This window comes from Lactuca sativa, chromosome 4 (genome assembly GCF_002870075.4).
Source record: "Lactuca sativa cultivar Salinas chromosome 4, Lsat_Salinas_v11, whole genome shotgun sequence".
NCBI lineage: Eukaryota > Viridiplantae > Streptophyta > Magnoliopsida > Asterales > Asteraceae > Lactuca > Lactuca sativa.
Genome location: NC_056626.2, coordinates 181,082,618 through 181,101,336, shown reverse-complemented (window position 1 = coordinate 181,101,336; position 18,719 = coordinate 181,082,618). Strand labels below are relative to the sequence as shown.

The window sequence follows — 18,719 nt, the reverse complement described above, 5'->3', positions numbered from 1 at the left end:
TGTTAAACATGAGCGATTAAATGAAGAGTTTATTTGAATTTGAAATATGAAATAAGTGAAAATTATGAAAAAAAAACATGCAAAAAATAAATTAATTAAAATTATGTGTTTAATTGTTAGACCCATGTACTAAACGATTTATTATAATAAAATGTTAAATACAAATGTTTAAAGTGTAAATTTAATTGAAATTAAAATTGAAATTTGAAATTTGAAATTAATAGTTATTATAGTAGGTTTAATTTATGGAAACTAAATTAATGATATAGTGGAAATGAATAATGAAGTAATTGACAAGTAGAAAATAAATATATTTTAAAATTATGATAAAATGACATGTGACCAAATAAATAAGAGAATGACAAGTGACAATAACATTTTCATTTATTAGGGTAGATATATACATAATATATATTTTTTTAAAATATTTTTTCAGTTGGTTCGGTTAGATTTTTTCCAATTTTACCATATCCAAAAACTGAAACCAATTTAAAATTTCTGGTTTTCGAAAAACCCAAACTCAAACTGTCGATTTCTTAATTTGTAAGTATATTGCCTTTTAAATTTTTATTATTATTCCAAATTTCCAATGGTGAAAAAAAGAAAAAACGAAAATTAGCCAAGCGCCAAAGGCAATGGTTTTTTTGACTTTTTCCTGGACGATTCCCCCTCATTTTTTGGGCCTTGAACTGTATTTTAATCGAATAACATTTATCGTCTTCAAAATTAAGCCAAACAACCCCAAAACCCTTCTTTTGAATCCTCCACGAACCAACGTCTAGGGTTTTTGAACACCGGAGAGCAGGTGGTTTGTAGCTTCAGCCGCCCTGTGATTGCCAACTATTGCCGTGTTTATTAGACCATCATTATCGATCGAAGGGGCGGAAATGAGCTCAAGTATTCACAGGACACCGAAATCAACCGGTAGGCAATCCTTGTTCTTCAATGATTTAGCCACTCCTGTCACTAACCGTCGCAGTGGATCCGGTAAATTCACAACCCCTGGCCAAGCCGCCGCCGTATCGGCTCTATGGCGTGAAAATTTCGCCACCTCAGATCTACCACCACCACCCGCCTTCACGCTCGAAGATCGATCCGATTTCTCTCCGGAATCTGGGATCCAAGAATATCCCGTTGGCTCTCCCGAACGTAATTCGAACCCTAGGACTCCCGCTCGAACGCCGTCTAAGTTATTTTCCACAAGCCCCAACAAGTCTTCCCCACCTAATTCAAACCCTAGCACGTCGCCCTATTCATTGTTCGGGAATCAGCAGTCACACACCTTTCAGAATCAGAATCATAATCAGAGCCCCTCAGGGACTTCGAGTTGGTGGTCCGCAGGTGGGGGTGATGATAAGGGAAAGGGCTCGGGTTCACCTTCAGGTTCTCCGGTTGATGGTGTTGTTCATCGTCAGCCAGGCGCTTTGGTGATTCTGCCGCCGCCTAGGGAGGTTGCTAGACCGGAACTTCAGAGGAATTCTTTGCCTGTGGGTACGATTGATGAGGAAGAATGGGTTACTGTTTATGGGTAATTTTCTCAGCTTATTTCTATATTCATCCTTCCACATATAGTTATTGTCTGCTGATTCAAAGCTCCCAAGTATCTATAAGCTCATAGTGTCAGTTCGATGTTTATATTCAACAATGGTGAAATCTTAATTTGCAGGTTTTCTCCAGCAGACACAAATTTAGTGCTTCGGGAGTTTGAAAAATGTGGCGTAATTCTCAAGCATGTTCTAGGTCCAAGAGATTCTAATTGGATGCACATTCTTTATCAGGTAATTTCTGCCTCTTTTAGCATCAAACATAATCTTGTTTCTTGCCATTTACTCAAGTTTTATTGATGATATACAGAGTCGATTTGATGCTCAAAAGGCTCTGAGCAAGAACGGAATGCAACTAAATGGAGCTTTAATCATCGGAGTGAAACCAGTGGATCCAATGCAACGTCAAGCTCTTACTGATAGAATAAACAATCATGGCGGATTCATGCCATTACCACCACCAACAACCGCCAGAACATCAGAGACCTCCGCCTTCAAATCTTCTACTCGTTCTTCCTATCTTCAAAATGGTAATGCTAACACCTCTCAGTCTGGTGGAACCATGGCCTCCCCTTCAAAGTCACTCGTCTACAAAGTTATGGATTTGATGTTTGGGTTGTAGTCATGGAAATGGTAAATCATGGATTTTTTTTTTTAATTTTAAAATTTCATATTGTAATGTAAGGTTGAATGAGAGCCTAATGTTGGGATTTTGTTTGTTTTTATGTTTTTCGTGGTAATTAAAGATTCAAAATTGATTGATGGTTTATGATGTGGACTTTGTATCTTGTTTATAACGTGTTTTGGAATGAAAATGATTGTGATAATGGATATGTTCTTAAAAACACATGATAATACTTTAGGGTAGGCAAAGTCATTAGGCATATTTTAGTTATCTACCGAATTTAACTTCCATTCCATCTCCACAAAACATAGACCAACTTTTTTGAGGTTATAGTACCCATTGTCTTTGAGCTTGCTCATACTGTCCGATCCAGAAACGTTACCCGAAAGGTATATTGCGTGCTGCGACTTAGATACATTACCTGAAAGGTATATCATATACATAACAGTATGATCTAGAAACATTATCTGAAAGATATATTGCGTACTACGACCTAGATATATTACCTGAAAGGTATATCAGATACATAACAGTCTGATCTAGAAACATTACCTGAAAGGTATATTGCGTACTGCGACCTAGATACATTACCTGAAAGGTATATCAGATACATAACAGTCTGATCTAGAAACATTACCTGAAAGGTATATTGCGTACTGCGACCTAGATACATTACCTGAAAGGTATATCATATACATAACAGTCTGATCTAGAAACATTACCTGAAAGATATATTGCGTACTGCGATCTAGATACATTACCTGAAAGGTATATCATATACATAACAGTCTGATCTAGAAACATTATCTGAAAGATATATTGCGTACTGCGACCTAGATACATTACCTGAAAGGTATATCAGATACATAACAGTCTGATCTAGAAACATTACCTGAAAGGTATATTGCGTACTGCGACCTAGATACATTACCTGAAAGGTATATCAGATACATAACAGTCTGATCTAGAAACATTACCTGAAAGATATATTGCGTACTGCGACCTAGATACATTACCTGAAAGGTATATCATATACATAACAGTCTGATCTAGAAACATTATCTGAAAGATATATTGCGTACTGCAACCTAGATACATTACCTGAAAGGTATATCAGATACATAACAGTCTGATCTAGAAACATTACTTGAAAGGTATATTGCGTACCACGACCTAGATACATTACCTGAAAGGTATATCAGATACATAACAGTCTGATTTAGAAACATTACCTGAAAGGTATATTGCGTACTGCGACCTAGATACATTACCTGAAAGGTATATTATATACATAACAGTCTGTTAGATGACTAATAAAGTCTTTAAATGTTTTTAGAACGACACTAATAATCAATGGATGTTATGAGCTTGTCCATAGTGTCATACCTATGTGCATCATTTCAGAGGATATGAGAGGTAAACCGAACATAAGATATATAAAAGTTTGAGTAATTTGTTGGGTGGCTAACATAAGAGCTCTAAAACGAAATGAATGGCCAGTATTATGATTCAATCAATATACTTGTATTGATTGATGAAAGTTTTATTTTTGTAGATTTTTTTTCATGATTAGAGAGATAGGTTGATAAGCTAATGATATTATCTTTCAAAGTATTATATAATATGGTTATCTTATCGAGTTTGATAAATTGGATAAAATTTTGCATTTTCTTTATTTTTTTCTACGTTACCTGGATGTGATTTGACTTTTAAGTGTGAAAGGGGTCTAAAAATTAACGTTCTTTTTTCTTTTTAAAAGGGTGAACGTCACTTTGTCTTTGATAAAAAAAAAATAATAAATAAATAGTACATATAAAGAAATTAAAATCTAGTAGAAAATATAGCAAATGTATATACAGTTTGGAGTCAAGTGTTTTATAGTATCGACTTTACTTATTATTTACAGGTGTTATTAAAAATATAGTGGTTTTTCTTAATCTGTAAATCATTGATCATAGCAACGGTAAAAACTTTATAACATCTAAATCTAATATGGTTTCCTAATTCCGTACTAGATGTGTAGTTCGTGCTAATTTACTTTGTTCATTATCGATGATATAAAAAAATGATTCAGTTTTTTCACTATATTAAATAAATCGTTCCTTATGTGACAAACCAAATTGGTCAAAGACAATAGAATGTTTTGCATTTGTCCATCAGTTGGTGCAAGTGTAACACCCGCATTAAAAGCTAAATTTGGTCATTTTTAGTAACAATTAAAATTTTCAAAATTTAATAAAAAACAATTGAATAAAACTATATATAAATAAAATGAATTACGAAATAAATATATATTGGTGAGTTTAAAAGTTTAAAAGTTTACAGAAAGTTAAATTAGGGTTAAAGAGAAATATTACACATTAAAATAGTGTATAGTGGTAAAGGGATCGTATCCACGAAGATTGGTTCAATTTAAATCTCAATGTAAATCACTTGTTTAAGTACTCGTAAAACAAAAGTAAAAGTAAAATGGGGGATTTTGATCTATTGAGATGTTTAAAAGAAAACTAGAATTGCACTAAGATTTAAAAACACAAATCAACAAAAGAAAAGTTTGATGTAAAATCAATAAAAGAAAGATGGTTGACTTTGGACTTTCATCACTTGAACATTTGGTTAAATAATCATAAGAATACCAAGGTGCAATACTTGTGTTTAAAATCTAACTTGGCTATAGCAATTTATAAGCATAACTTGCCTTAACTCTTCTTTTGTATTAAAATGACTAGAGAAGCTCATAACACATTTCCTAAATCAAAGTAACAAAACTAATGAAGCATGTAATTTTGTGAAAATCAATTAGCATTAGGTTTTAAGAGTCACCAAATCCAAAGAGTAATCTATTGCTTTCATTACCACTATGGAGAAAACATTTTCTTAGTCTAAATGAAATGAAAACAAACATTTAAACTAATTGTTGCTTGTTAAATTGAAGACCCAATACTTAGCCAAGAATTTAACCAACAAAAATAACATTCACATATCAATATTCATGACTAGAGATATATAAACATGAAGGAAGTTTTCATAAAAAATATAATCATAGATATTCAACACAAGTTCATGGAATTCTTCAAAATAACCAAAACATTCAAGCAATTATATCTAAGTCAACCAAAGGAAAATCTAGCCAAGCATGGCCAAAATTAAACAAAAACAAGAGAGATTAGAGATACCAAACATTGTTCAAGATGAAAGATAAAAGAAATCCACAAATCTTCTAATCTTCTAGAGAGAAAAAGTGTTTGTTTCTTAAAGTCTTCATAATGAAAAATCCTCTCAAAACTTCAGTAAAAGTGGTCAAAAATCGGATCCAAAAGTTGCCCAAAAGTAATCCACCAACTTTCCCCATATAGAGACAAAAGGCTAAAATTCGGGTTCTTCACAGTGCGATCCACGCGGACCATTTGTAAATCCACGCGGACCGCGTGGATTCTGCTGAATGGGCTTTTTAGCCCATTTAATTGGCACTTCTAGATTACTCTTCTCATCTATGGTCCAACCCGTTTGTGCAAGTTCTTGATAGCCCAATTATGTCTTCCAAACTCTTCCAAGATGCTCCAATGCTCCTCTAATCTTCTATAGCTCGAATTCTCGTCGTCCCGCCCAGAATTTAAGTATGACGCGCTTCTTGCTTATATTGACACCAAGCCCAATTGCACCACTTCAAGTCCATGAACAAATTGCAAGCCTCCAACAGTCCCGCACTCCTTCCAAACCTCCAATAACATATAGTATTCGGCAAATCCTGCAAATAAGCTCAAAAGACTAAAAAGCACCCGGTAAAGGAGAAAAATAACAAAAAGAGAAAATATGCGTGAAGATTAACTAAAATGAGGTGGTTTTAACTAAAAATAAACTATGAAAAGAAGTAATAAAAACGAAACTATCATTCTTACAAAGATTTGCATGATCATATTGAAAAATAAGATTCAACCAATAAGCCGCACAATAAATACTTTTTCTTAACATCCTATCCCAACGACTATCAATTATGTTAGTGTAAGGCCTATATAATTCCTTATTCTTCTTAAACAATTACTTAATCCCTCTTCTTGCCCGGCGCATTCCCTCGTAAACATAACCAATTGCAGGTTTTTCATCCGAATCACACAACCGCATAAGCTTTAACAAAGGAGTCATTACTTTCAGTGTAATCAAACAATTCTTCCAAAAGATTTCATTCAAGATGTGACAACCTGAAATTTATCCTGTCACCGTAAACCCTTTTCCGCAAATAAAACTCGCTTTATTAAATTGTTCCGTTAACCATTTGGGACCAGGCAAATTAAATTAGAACTTTTATTATGACTTCATAAGGGTCGGAACAAATTAGATACACGTGAAACACCCTCAATATTCCCTAAAAAAGTTTTAGTTACAAACAAGTCAAATTACGACCATTTAATCGGGTACGACCATAAGCCCCGTTTAACGTCGGTATCGGGTAGATTTCCTCCGGGCCACAAACTCAACCCCTATATAAGGGATTGAGTGGTCACATGTGAAGCCTTTTTCCACTCTTAACACACTCTCTCTACAAAGCCGATTTTGATCCCGAAACACTTCTTTCAAGCTCCAAACTCGTAAGTGATCCATCCTAGCTTGTTGTTTAACATATTTTGCATGAAAATCTGTGTTTAAATCATACAAAAGCCTCAAAATCATGTTTTTACGGCCTAAGAACACTCTTGGACCGCAAACACCCATAAACGGGGTTTTGAAGCCCCAAAACCCTTCCAAATCACTCCTAGTGCTTAGCTATGACTTAAGGTCTTGCATGTACGAGTTTAGAACACCAAAATCTTGTCATTTGAGGAGTAAACATGAGTTTACGGCCCAAGAACATTCTTGGACCGTAAACCCCTCTTCATAGGCCATGAACACCATTTAAGGTGTTAAATTGCCCCTTAAACACCCCCTATGGATTGGAATAATGTCTAGAACCAACCACCATCGAAGTAGGACCCTTAAACACCAAGGAAACCATGACCTTAGGAGATTACGATTGTAAACCCCCCAAGGATTGGTCCCTTGGCCGTAAACTCCTCTAAGGAGGTCAAATGGTGCCCTAACTTCCTTCCGTGGCTTGTATATTGGACTAAAATCATGTGTGCTTAACCTAGAACCATTAAATCATGAAGTAAGGGGACAAGTAAGAGTTTACGGCCGTAAACTCTATGTTTACAACCGTAAACTCCCATAAATGGTCCATTTGAGGACTTAACCACTTCCTATGCCCTAGAATTGAACCTAGCCTAATTCCACAAGTGTTATAAGACCTTTGAGCAACCAAGAACACACCACCCATGAGTTTACGGCCATAAACTCATGGGGATATGGTCATTGGGCTGAAATATCCTCTAAGAGTTTACTCTTGAAGAGTAAACTCCCTAACTAGGCCATACACCCTCTTATTGCAACTCAATAGCCTCCTAGCACTTGACCAAAGTGTTTTTCCGCACATTGGGATGCTTATACATGTTTAATTAGTGTTATAATCACTAATTATATGTAAACATATGCCTTCATATGTTACCAGGTCATTAATTGTGTTCAAGTCTTTACTTGACACCGAGCACTCAACCGACACCTCCATCCGATCCACTCGTAGCAGGTGAGTTCACACCCCTGAAACAACCTTTTAAATGATTTTAAATGCTTTTATAGGGGGGAATACAAGTTGAACTGTATAGTTATTAGATAAATCACATGTGATTAATAACTGTATAGCAAAATAAATTTTTGCATGTTAAACTGTTTTATCCAACTTAAGATTTCCAAATCATGTTTTCGAATCTTGTTAAAGTATGAATATCCCTTTTTAGATTATTAAAGGTTATCCAAATTTTTTCAAAGTTTGTTTACTAAAGAGACATCCGGTCGTAATTTCTTATTAAAGGTTTTCCAAAGGTTTTCTTCACTTAAACCGTTTTCTAAAAATTCATTTTCAAAGCTGTTTATGAAAGGTTTTTCAAAGGATTTCCAAAGGTTTTCAAAGCTTGTTTTACAAAATGACATCAAGTCGTAAATTCTTATTTGTAAAGGTTTTCCAAAGGTTTTACCAAAGTTTTCTTCTATGCTTCTATTTCGTTGAATGCATGCCTATATTTGTATAGTTATATAAATAATGTTTAAAGGACTTAGGAAGGTTAGTTCGCCCTATTTCCTTTTCCTCGTTGGGATGTGGTCTGGTGGGTATTGGTTATCCGTCTGAAGGTTATTTAAACATTAGTTATATATCATGTATACATGTATGGAGATAAAAGCCCTCTCTCTCTCAGCCAATTCATCGCCTTGAGTAGTATAGGCATCCTTCTATTATTCATGTTTCTGGAACCCTAGTAACTATTATAGGAATAGTTAGGAGACTCTATCTCTCTCTCTCTCTATCTCTCTCTCTCTATCCCCCCTCTCTCTCTATCTCTCCCTCTATATCTCTATCTTTTACTTTAGAATGTGACACACTATTTCCCTCTACGACGATTCATTGCGCCAACGCCTTGTAACCAGAGTCTCCGGGAAGGAGAGCGAACATCATGTGTATAGATCTATACGAGACTGACACTCCCACACCTAGACTACTAGCTACAGTCCGCGCCGGTAAGGCCCATGGGTGACATAATGCCACTACCTCTATGCGTGACCTGGAGGGTCATTGGACACTCTTGTTGGGTTTTGAGCAATCTAACACTTCCTAAGTGTGCATGCAACCCTAATAAACCTTGGATCTATGTTTGTCTAAATACATGCAAAATAATAATTTTCCAAGGTTTATAACCTATCTAACATGGCATGGGGAACATTTCAACATAAAAGAGTTAGAAGAGATTACATACCTTTGTTGTGTTGGGTTCTTAGGAGTTTGAGGGCCAAGCACCAATAGTGTGAATGCCTCAAATGGAATCACAAACACCACAAACTCTTGGAAAACTTTGAGAGAGTATACACACTCTTGTATTTTCGGCCACACACATGCACACACACACTAGAACACTAGCTTTCTCTTAGGCTATCTTAGGCTTTCTTTCATGCTCCATAAGCATGCTTATATAGTATGCATGGTTAGGGTGAAACCCTAATAACCCATGTCTTTTCCTATTCCAAGGATCCATGGGTTAAAAGCTCCATGGATCATCCATGGACTTCCACATAAGCCTAGCCCATTAACAAATGAGTATTAGCCCACACTATATAAAACAAATAGCCCATAATTTAATTAGTATTCCTTTTAATCTCTAAATTAATCCATAATTAATTTAAGACTAAAACTAATTAAATAACGTAACTTCATATTAATATATTATAACTCATAATATATTAATAAACATATGTGTATAACTCTCATAAAATTATCCATAATAGTTTGGATGAGATGCAACCCAAATGGACCATGCCGGTCGGGTCAAGTATATACCAAATAAGTTATGGACTTAGACACCTTATCCAACAGACTCCCACTTGGATAAGTCTAATAACTATATTTGCCTATAACTTCAGGAACCAACCAACAATCGTAGCTCTCGAAAACTCCCTCGAACAATGAAGACTCTGTCGAACTATGAAGCGCCATTTTAGATAAGTGATCACATAATCCTCTGTTCTCATGATATCAGCCGGACAAACACATGGAACTATGTCTTGCTTATTGTCTAGCAGTTGTTTCTCGATTATCCGATTTGTTTGACGAAGAACTTCACTGAACACATCGGTTTAGTTCTGACCAGGCCTGGTATATGGGTCAACACAAAATCATCGAGGGGCCCGGATATCGCTTCTATTTCTAGAAGGAACAGATAAACTTCGACTGATATGCTTGTTCTACTACTTATTGAATTGTACACAAAGGCACGTTTTATAACATCAAGTTACTGATGCGTTTACGTGCAATCAATGCACAACCACCTCATAGGTAACAACTCATATCTCTAGGTTTAAAGATTTATATGATGTTATCGTCTCACGATCACTCGAGATAAATTCCATGAAGTGATACAAGTGAGCGTGGGTTTATACCAATACTCATAACTTATGAGTACTCATGAATGTTGCAGCAACCATTGCCATGCCTAAACACCTTTAAGGCATCTACAAACCCAATTCATGACAATCTTGATTCATACCTACTTCCGACGTATGATCGATTGTGGAGGTTTGAACAAATTAATTATTCTGGAAGTCAAAACATGCAAAACTGAAACAATAGTAAATAATTGACAATGATAGTAACACTTTACTCATAAATAAATCACAAATTTTATTCATCATCAAACGTCGATTACATTTTACAAGTTTCAGGAAAACTATCTAATCTGTAAAACTAATATCGTCCCTCAGCCCGATGCGTCTCGCATGCTGAAAATGCTTAACCCTCGTCAGTCCCTTCGTAAGGGGATCTGCAGGATTCTCATCTGACGATATCCTCCTTGTCACAAGGAGTCCTTCTTCAATCTTGTGCCTTATGAAGTGATATTTTCTGTCAATGTGTCGGGATCTGCCATGATCTCTTGGTTCCTTGGCTAAGATAACCGCAGCATTGTTGTCACAGAAAATTTCTATAGGTTCCTTAATAGCTGGTACAACTCCAAGGTCTCCGATGAAGTTCTTTAGCCATATCGCCTCCTTCGCTGCTTCACTCGCTGCTATATACTCTGATTCACAAGTCGAATCAGCCACCGTCTCCTGCTTGGAACTCTTCCAAGAAATTGCCCCTCCATTTAAGGTAAAGATCCAGCCCGACTGAGAGCGGAAATTATCCCTATCAGTCTGAAAACCAGCATCACTATACCCTAATATTCTCAAGTCATCACTGCCACCAAGGGTAAGGACCCAATCCTTAGTCCTCCGCAGGTACTTGAGAATGTTCTTTACCGCGGTCCAATGAGCCTTGCCAGGGTTCCCCTGATACCTGCTGACCATGCTCAAAGCAAATGCCACATCAGGACGGGTACAAGTCATAGCATACATGATCGAGCCAACTGCGGAAGCATATGGTAATTGGCTCATCTCAGCTATCTCAGCCTCTGTACTCGGACTCTGAGTCTTACTCAGTTTGGTATTGCTTTGGATCGGTAAATCTCCTTTCTTGGAATTCTCCATGTTGAACCTTTTCAACACCTTATCCAAGTAGATACTCTGACTAAGTCCAATTAGTCTTCTACTCCTTTCTCTTAATATCCTTATCCCTAGGATATAGGTAGCCTCCCCTAGGTCCTTCATAGCAAAGCACTTCCCAAGCCAGGACTTAACCTCCTGCAAGGTTGGGATGTCATTTCCTATGAGTAGTATGTCATCCACATACAGTACCAAGAAGCTAACTATACTCCCACTAGCTCTGACATACACGCAAGACTCATCTTCGCTTCTCAAGAAGCCAAACTCTTTTACCTTCTCATCAAAACAAAGATTCCAGCTACGAGATGCTTGTTTTAATCCATAAATGGATTTCTTAAGCTTGCATACTCTATTAGGGTACTCTGCATTGACAAAACCCTCTGGCTGATTCATGTACACATCCTCAGCCAACTTTCCATTAAGGAAAGCGGTTTTGACATCCATTTGCCATATTTCATAATCATGAAATGCTGCAATGGCTAACATAACCCTAATAGACTTAATCTTGGCCACCGGCGAGAAGGTTTCATCATAATCAATACCTTGAGTTTGAGTAAAACCCTTCGCAACCAGTCGAGCCTTATAAGTATGCACTTTTCCTTCCATGTCGGTCTTCTTTTTGAAGATCCATTTGCACCCGACTGTTTTACGGCCTGGTACATTGTCAACCAAGTTCCAAACTTGATTGTCATACATGGACTGTATCTCGCTGTCCATAGCCTCCTTCCATTTAGCAGACTCCGGGCCTGCCATGGCTTCCTTAACACTGCTAGGTTCATCCAAATTTACTAGTGTACTATCACTAATAAACGTATCACCTTCCGTAGTAATATGAAAACCATAATAAAACGAAGGTGTGTTCCTAACCCGTGTGGAACGTCTCGGAGGTACAGACTCGTCAGCTGGATCAACAGGAGTTTCTACCTCAGGTTGATTGCTAGTGTCTGAGGTTCCTTCACCAATTGATTCTTGAATTTCTTCAAGATCAATCTGCCTCCCACTGTCTCCTTGGCTTATAAATTCTTTCTCGCGAAAGATCCCTCTTCGTGCTACAAAGACCACATTCTCACTGGGTCTGTAGAAAAGGTAACCGAAGGATTTCTGTGGGTAGCCGATGAAAATACACCTTTCACTTCGGGGTTCAAGCTTATCATGAGTTTCACGCCTCACGAAGGCTTCGCAACCCCAAATTTTGATGTGGTCCAAATTGGGAACCTTCCCAGTCCACATCTCATGAGGTGTTTTGGTAACCTTCTTTGTAGGGACTAGATTAAGGATATGGGCGGCAGTCTCTAAGGCATACCCCCAAAAAGAGATTGGTAACGAAACTCGACTCATCATAGAGCGAACCATGTCCAACAAGGTACGATTACGCCTCTCAGCTACACCATTCAGCTGTGGTGTCCTGGGAGGAGTCAATTGTGAGACAATCCCACACTCCTTAAGATAGTCAAGGAACTCGGTACTAAGATACTCACCACCTCGATCGGATCGAAGCATCTTAATGTTCCTGCCCAATTGATTTTCTACTTCCTGTTTGAATTCCTTAAACCTTTCAAAGGTTTCGGACTTGTGTTTGATCAAGTAGACATACCCATATCTACTATAATCATCAATAAAAGTCACATAATACCGATTAGCGTCCCTTGTGGCGGTTTTGAATGGCCCACATACATCAGTATGTATTAGGTCCAACAAACCTTCACCCCTCTCACAAGTTCCAGTGAAGGGTGATTTTGTCATTTTTCCAAGTAGACAAGATTCACAACTATCATCTGATTTGAGGTCAAATGATTCCAAGACTCCACTCTTTTGGAGTTGGTCTATGCGTTTCTTGTTTACATGTCCAAGACGACAATGCCACAATGATGCTTTATCTAGGCTAGTAGAAGAATCAATATACAACACATTATTTCCTAAGTTGTCTACAATCGACACAGTTTCATACACGCCATCACAAGGTAATGCTTTAAAATAAAACACATTATTAAAGAAAGCATTAATACCTCCACATTCATTATCAAACGAAAAGGTAAAACCTTGTTTGTACAAAGCATGAAAAGAAATAATATTCCTCACCATTTCAGACGAGTATACACATTTATTCAAATATAATTTTAACCCATTATTAAGCAACAAAGTATAAACTCCAATCTTGGAAACAGGTGAAGCCTTCCTATTCCCCATGATTAAGTTTATCTTCCCGTGCTCCACATCCTCACTTCTTCTTAGGCCCTGCAAATCAGAACATATGTGAATACCACATCCTGTATCAAGCACCCAAGAGTTAGAATATGTTGAGTAATTAGACAATATAGTGTAAATACCTGCATAGGTGGGTTTCACTTTCCCATCCTTTAGATCCTGCAAGTACTTAGGGCAGTTTCGCTTCCAGTGTGCCTTTTCATGGCAATAAAAGCATTCAGCATCCTTTGGAATGGCAGAAGGAGTGACAGAACCGTTCTTAGTCTTGGATGAGGAGCCTTCAAGAGACTTTCCCTTGGTACCCTTCGAAGGGTGCTTCCTCTTTTTCCCTTTGCCTTGCCCAATAGCTAAAACATGGGTAGAAGTTGGAGTAGGAGTAGTAGAGGTAACAACCGCTTTACCCTTAAGACCGGTTTCAGCGGTCTTCAAGAGTCCTTGAAGCTTGCTGAGGGTAACTTCCTCCTTGTTCATATGATATGTCATTCGAAAATGATCATAACAAGAAGGCAAGGAGTGCAAAATGATGTCAATTGCTAACTCCTCGGGGATGTTAACATTCAGCTTCAGCAAACGGTCCACATACCTTTGCATCTTTTGCATGTGGCCCGTGACGGATTCACCGTCCTTCATGCGGGTAGTTATTATGGAGGAGATTATTTCATACCGCTCCTGACGAGCACTCTGATGGTACCTTTCCATCAAGTCTTGGTGCATCTCAAAAGGGTAGAAATCTTCATATGACTTTTGGAGCTCGGCTGTCATCGTGGCCATCATGATACATGCCACCTTAGTAGCATCTCTCTCATGAGTCCTGAATTCAGCGATCTCCTCAGGAGTAGCAGTAGACTCATCAAGTTCTTTTAACTCCTTATCGAGGACATATTCCTTGTCCTCGTAACGAGTAACCATCCTGATGTTCCTAATCCAATCCATGAAGTTGGAACCATCAAAGATGACCCTCCCACAAAGATTCATGAGAGAGAAAGAACCAGTTGGGTTAGAGCCTGAAGCATTAGTGTTGGAAGACATCTGAAAGAAGAAAGTAAGTTTAGATTAGATATTTAGGATCCTTAATAAGACACCCAAATGTAATATTAAGGCTAGGATCCAATCACAATATATTACACTTAGAAGAGGGATGCCGTAATCTAAGTAATAATATATTTGAAAGGTAGGCGAATGACGATTCACCAATTTCCACCATGAAAACGAAATGATTAATTAGGTTTAATTGGATTTGAAATTCCTAGATTCTTTTGAGATTCATTGAACTTTTCAATGGCATGTTTCAATCTCGATTGTGCCCTTCAAGTTTTGTGACTGGGATGCCGAGGATCACAAAACAAGGTGTGAATAACCATGCTAACTCACTTGGTACTCCTAATATTATCACCTAATCAATGTGCCGGTTAACCACACACGCTCCATTGATCTATGACAACATTAAGTTACCCTTCGTGATCCTTACTAGTCTAATTAGTGTGCCGGTTAACCACACACGCTCCACTAACGACTTGGTAAGGTACAAAGTGTGAATTCCATGGATTAGCACCATGTTCACATTTTCCTAAAATAACTAAGATTGGGAATTAAAAGAGTTTAGTTATTTTATAATATTCATTATACTTTTAATGAGGATTTAAAGTCGTTGTTCTACCCGTTCGGCTAACGACCCTCCACCGATCAAGCAAGCGGTGGGTGAGAGTATACACCCATTAAGTCGCCATTTTATAGGCAACAACCTTATACCCACCTTATAGACCGGCTTCGTGAATGAGGCCTACTAACGGTAAAACGACTTATTCTTATACATATATATAATAATTAACCATTAATGTTATAAATAGTATAAGGGTTGAATTTTAACTATTAAAACTCTAAGGTTTGGAATTAAAGTTTATTAAAGTGTGTGAAACTTTACAAATTCCAAAACTTGAGGACAAGTTTTGTAACTTTGCAAAACTCTTCATTTCATAACTTATGAATTAAAGGTTCATAAAAATGAAGACTCTTCATTTTCATGTAACTTATGTGTTTTAAGTGTGTGTTAAATGAAAGTGACCTTTGGTAATCCATAACTTGAGGACAAATTATGGACTCCATTAAAACACATAAATGATTAAGAATTAATTCTAAACAATTCAGCAAATAATTCCTATCATTTTCTAAATTCATAAGAACATGAACATGATCATCAAAAATTCAAGAATTATATGAACACATAAAATCATGGATTTTTGATATATGCTATTGTAAATGGATTAGAACAACCATTACACCAACTAAAGTAAGTTTTACAACACCAAAACAATTTAGGGTAATGTTTCCAGTCCATTTCCAGCAGCAAAAGTCGAGATTCTGCATTCTTTCGATCCTACTCGCCGAGTGCACGAACGGACTCGTCGAGTAGGTTGAAGTTTGCCTTGGACTCGGCGAGTCCCCCCAATGGACTCGGCGAGTCTAGCATGCAGACAGCAACGATTTCGACTTTTTTCACTATTTTGCATCAAGTATCAAACAAGCAAGCCTAGGCTCTGATACCACTGTTGGGTTTTGAGCAATCTAACACTTCCTAAGTGTGCATGCAACCCTAATAAACCTTGGATCTATGTTTGTCTAAATACATGCAAAATAATAATTTTCCAAGGTTTATAACCTATCTAACATGGCATGGGGAACATTTCAACATAAAAGAGTTAGAAGAGATTACATACCTTTGTTGTGTTGGGTTCTTAGGAGTTTGAGGGCCAAGCACCAATAGTGTGAATGCCTCAAATGGAATCACAAACACCACAAACTCTTGGAAAACTTTGAGAGAGTATACACACTCTTGTATTTTCGGCCACACACATGCACACACACACTAGAACACTAGCTTTCTCTTAGGCTATCTTAGGCTTTCTTTCATGCTCCATAAGCATGCTTATATAGTATGCATGGTTAGGGTGAAACCCTAATAACCCATGTCTTTTCCTATTCCAAGGATCCATGGGTTAAAAGCTCCATGGATCATCCATGGACTTCCACATAAGCCTAGCCCATTAACAAATGAGTATTAGCCCACACTATATAAAACAAATAGCCCATAATTTAATTAGTATTCCTTTTAATCTCTAAATTAATCCATAATTAATTTAAGACTAAAACTAATTAAATAACGTAACTTCATATTAATATATTATAACTCATAATATATTAATAAACATATGTGTATAACTCTCATAAAATTATCCATAATAGTTTGGATGAGATGCAACCCAAATGGACCATGCCGGTCGGGTCAAGTATATATCAAATAAGTTATGGACTTAGACACCTTATCCAACAACTCTATCGTCGATCAGCATGGTTACATACGAGTTCACATTCACCCTTTGTTTTAGACTTTGCTAGCTGTATCGTTCACTAGATACTGTCTGGAGTCTGTGTTTTCTTGTTTTAGACTTTGCTAAATGTATCGTTCATTCGATACTATCTGGAGTCTGTGCTTCCTTTTGTTAGACTGAGCCAGGCATATCATTCATTCGATACTCTCCTGGAGTCTATGTTTTCTTTTGTTTTAATCAGCAGTGTTACTGCTGATGTATATATATATATATATATATATATATATATATATATATATATATATATATATTTTTTTTTTTTCTAGTATTTTCACTTGTGATTTTCTCATTATTCTTTTAAAGTCAATTTTGTATTTTGGTAATGATAGTAATTTGTGGAAAACTACTCCTTAAAACATAAACCTGTCGGGTCTTGGTAGAAGACTGCTTTTATTTAGAAAATATAGGATTTTCTGGAAAGGACGCGAATACACCGTAGATTCTAAACTACTATCTTTCATAAAGTTATTTTGAATAAAAATGTGTATTTATACAAATGACACTAAATACTTATGAACTCACCAGCATTATAAAAATGCTGATACTGGCTTTCAAAATAACTTGTATTCTCAGGTCATCGATAGACAGGTACATCCCGGGAGCTTTTGCGGAGACAGCCTAGTACCGAGTTGCATCTATATTATTCCTTGTATTACTTTGATTTTGCTATGAAGTGTAACCTATGTAAAATTATTACTATTAATGCAATGGTTGTTGTACTTTGATTACTATACTGCATATGTTGTGTTACTTGACATGACGTCACCCACCCCAGAACGTTTCCGCCGTTCCGGTTTTGGGGTGTGACAGATTGGTATCAGAGCATTGTTTATAGTGAGCTCAGTATATCAATTCATAAAAGATATACAACCTATAAATACATTGGGATAAAATACTCTGACCAAGAATTATACTTTAAAATATAACCATATTTTACCAAAGTATAAGAACATCCAGAATCTAAACACTCGAACGAAGTATCACAAGAAGAAAAAAATAAAAGTCTTTGGATGTTGACCATTACCGTCAAACCTGGGCAGTTATGTAATCATAGGCTGGAATAAATGTAACCCGATCAACTACATTTATTCGAGATGCGACCAACGTGTGTTTGGGAGTGATGGTGGTGTTGCAACGAATTTGAAACTTACCAATTAGGAATTCTAGAGCCAAACATAAAGTTTAAAATACTATGGGAGTATTTTGGAAATGTCTAGTGAGAAATGAGGGATTTAGGCATGCTTTCAGGAGGGTGAAAGTGAGAAATGAGGGTTTTGGGGAGTAAACTCATGCCTAAGGCATGAGTTCACGACCATGTGGGAGTTCACGACCCAAACTCCCTCTTGTTTGGCCGTGAACACCAATCCAAGGTGTTGGCTGTTCCTTTGCTATGCCGATATTCTAGAAATCATTCCCTTTTATCCGTCCGTTTCATGAATAATTAGTAAAAATACTCAAACAGACTTTAAACCGGCTAAAATTTAGCAGAAAAGTATTTAACTTTTAATTGAAGTGTTGGACTGTAGAGTTTATACGAATGAAAATTTCGGGTTGTCACATTTATAACATTATTACATCTATGCCATGTATATATCATATGTTTGATGGTGTGTCTTTAAGAGGTTGTTTTTGAAATGAGTGTCTTTACAATGGAATTAATTTTTTTGTTTTACACTAGTTTTCTTCATGAACAAGTGCATTCACTTAAGGAGTTGACTTGTATGACCATCTGGAATTAGGTACCCAATAATGTATTAATGTTTTAAGTGATGAGATGATATTTTAGACATGCCTTACTTGCACATTTAGACTTACTACCCTTCATGTGATACTTGTGTGATAGAT

General features: G+C 36.7%; 1 protein-coding gene across 1 annotated transcript; it reads left to right on the top strand.

The window, feature by feature from the left end:
• The first annotated feature begins 705 nt into the window (after positions 1–705).
• LOC111907924 (nuclear pore complex protein NUP35) lies at positions 706–2,313 on the top strand. The gene is made up of 3 exons (XM_023903730.3): positions 706–1,528; positions 1,667–1,778; positions 1,855–2,313. Exons 1-3 carry the CDS (start codon positions 888–890, stop codon positions 2,164–2,166), a joined length of 1,065 nt encoding a protein of 354 aa, XP_023759498.1. The 5' UTR covers positions 706–887; the 3' UTR covers positions 2,167–2,313.
• Positions 2,314–18,719: the final 16,406 nt, after the last annotated feature.

What these genes read in the sequence shown, in the direction of transcription:
- LOC111907924 (XM_023903730.3), top strand. Translation starts at nt 888, where the DNA reads ATGAGCTCAAGTATTCACAGGACACCGAAATCAACCGGTAGGCAATCC. An exon ending in GAATGGGTTACTGTTTATGG is followed by an intron (nt 1,529 to 1,666) that starts GTAATTTTCTCA and finishes CTTAATTTGCAG; the next exon opens with GTTTTCTCCAGCAGACACAA. An exon ending in GGATGCACATTCTTTATCAG is followed by an intron (nt 1,779 to 1,854) that starts GTAATTTCTGCC and finishes GATGATATACAG; the next exon opens with AGTCGATTTGATGCTCAAAA.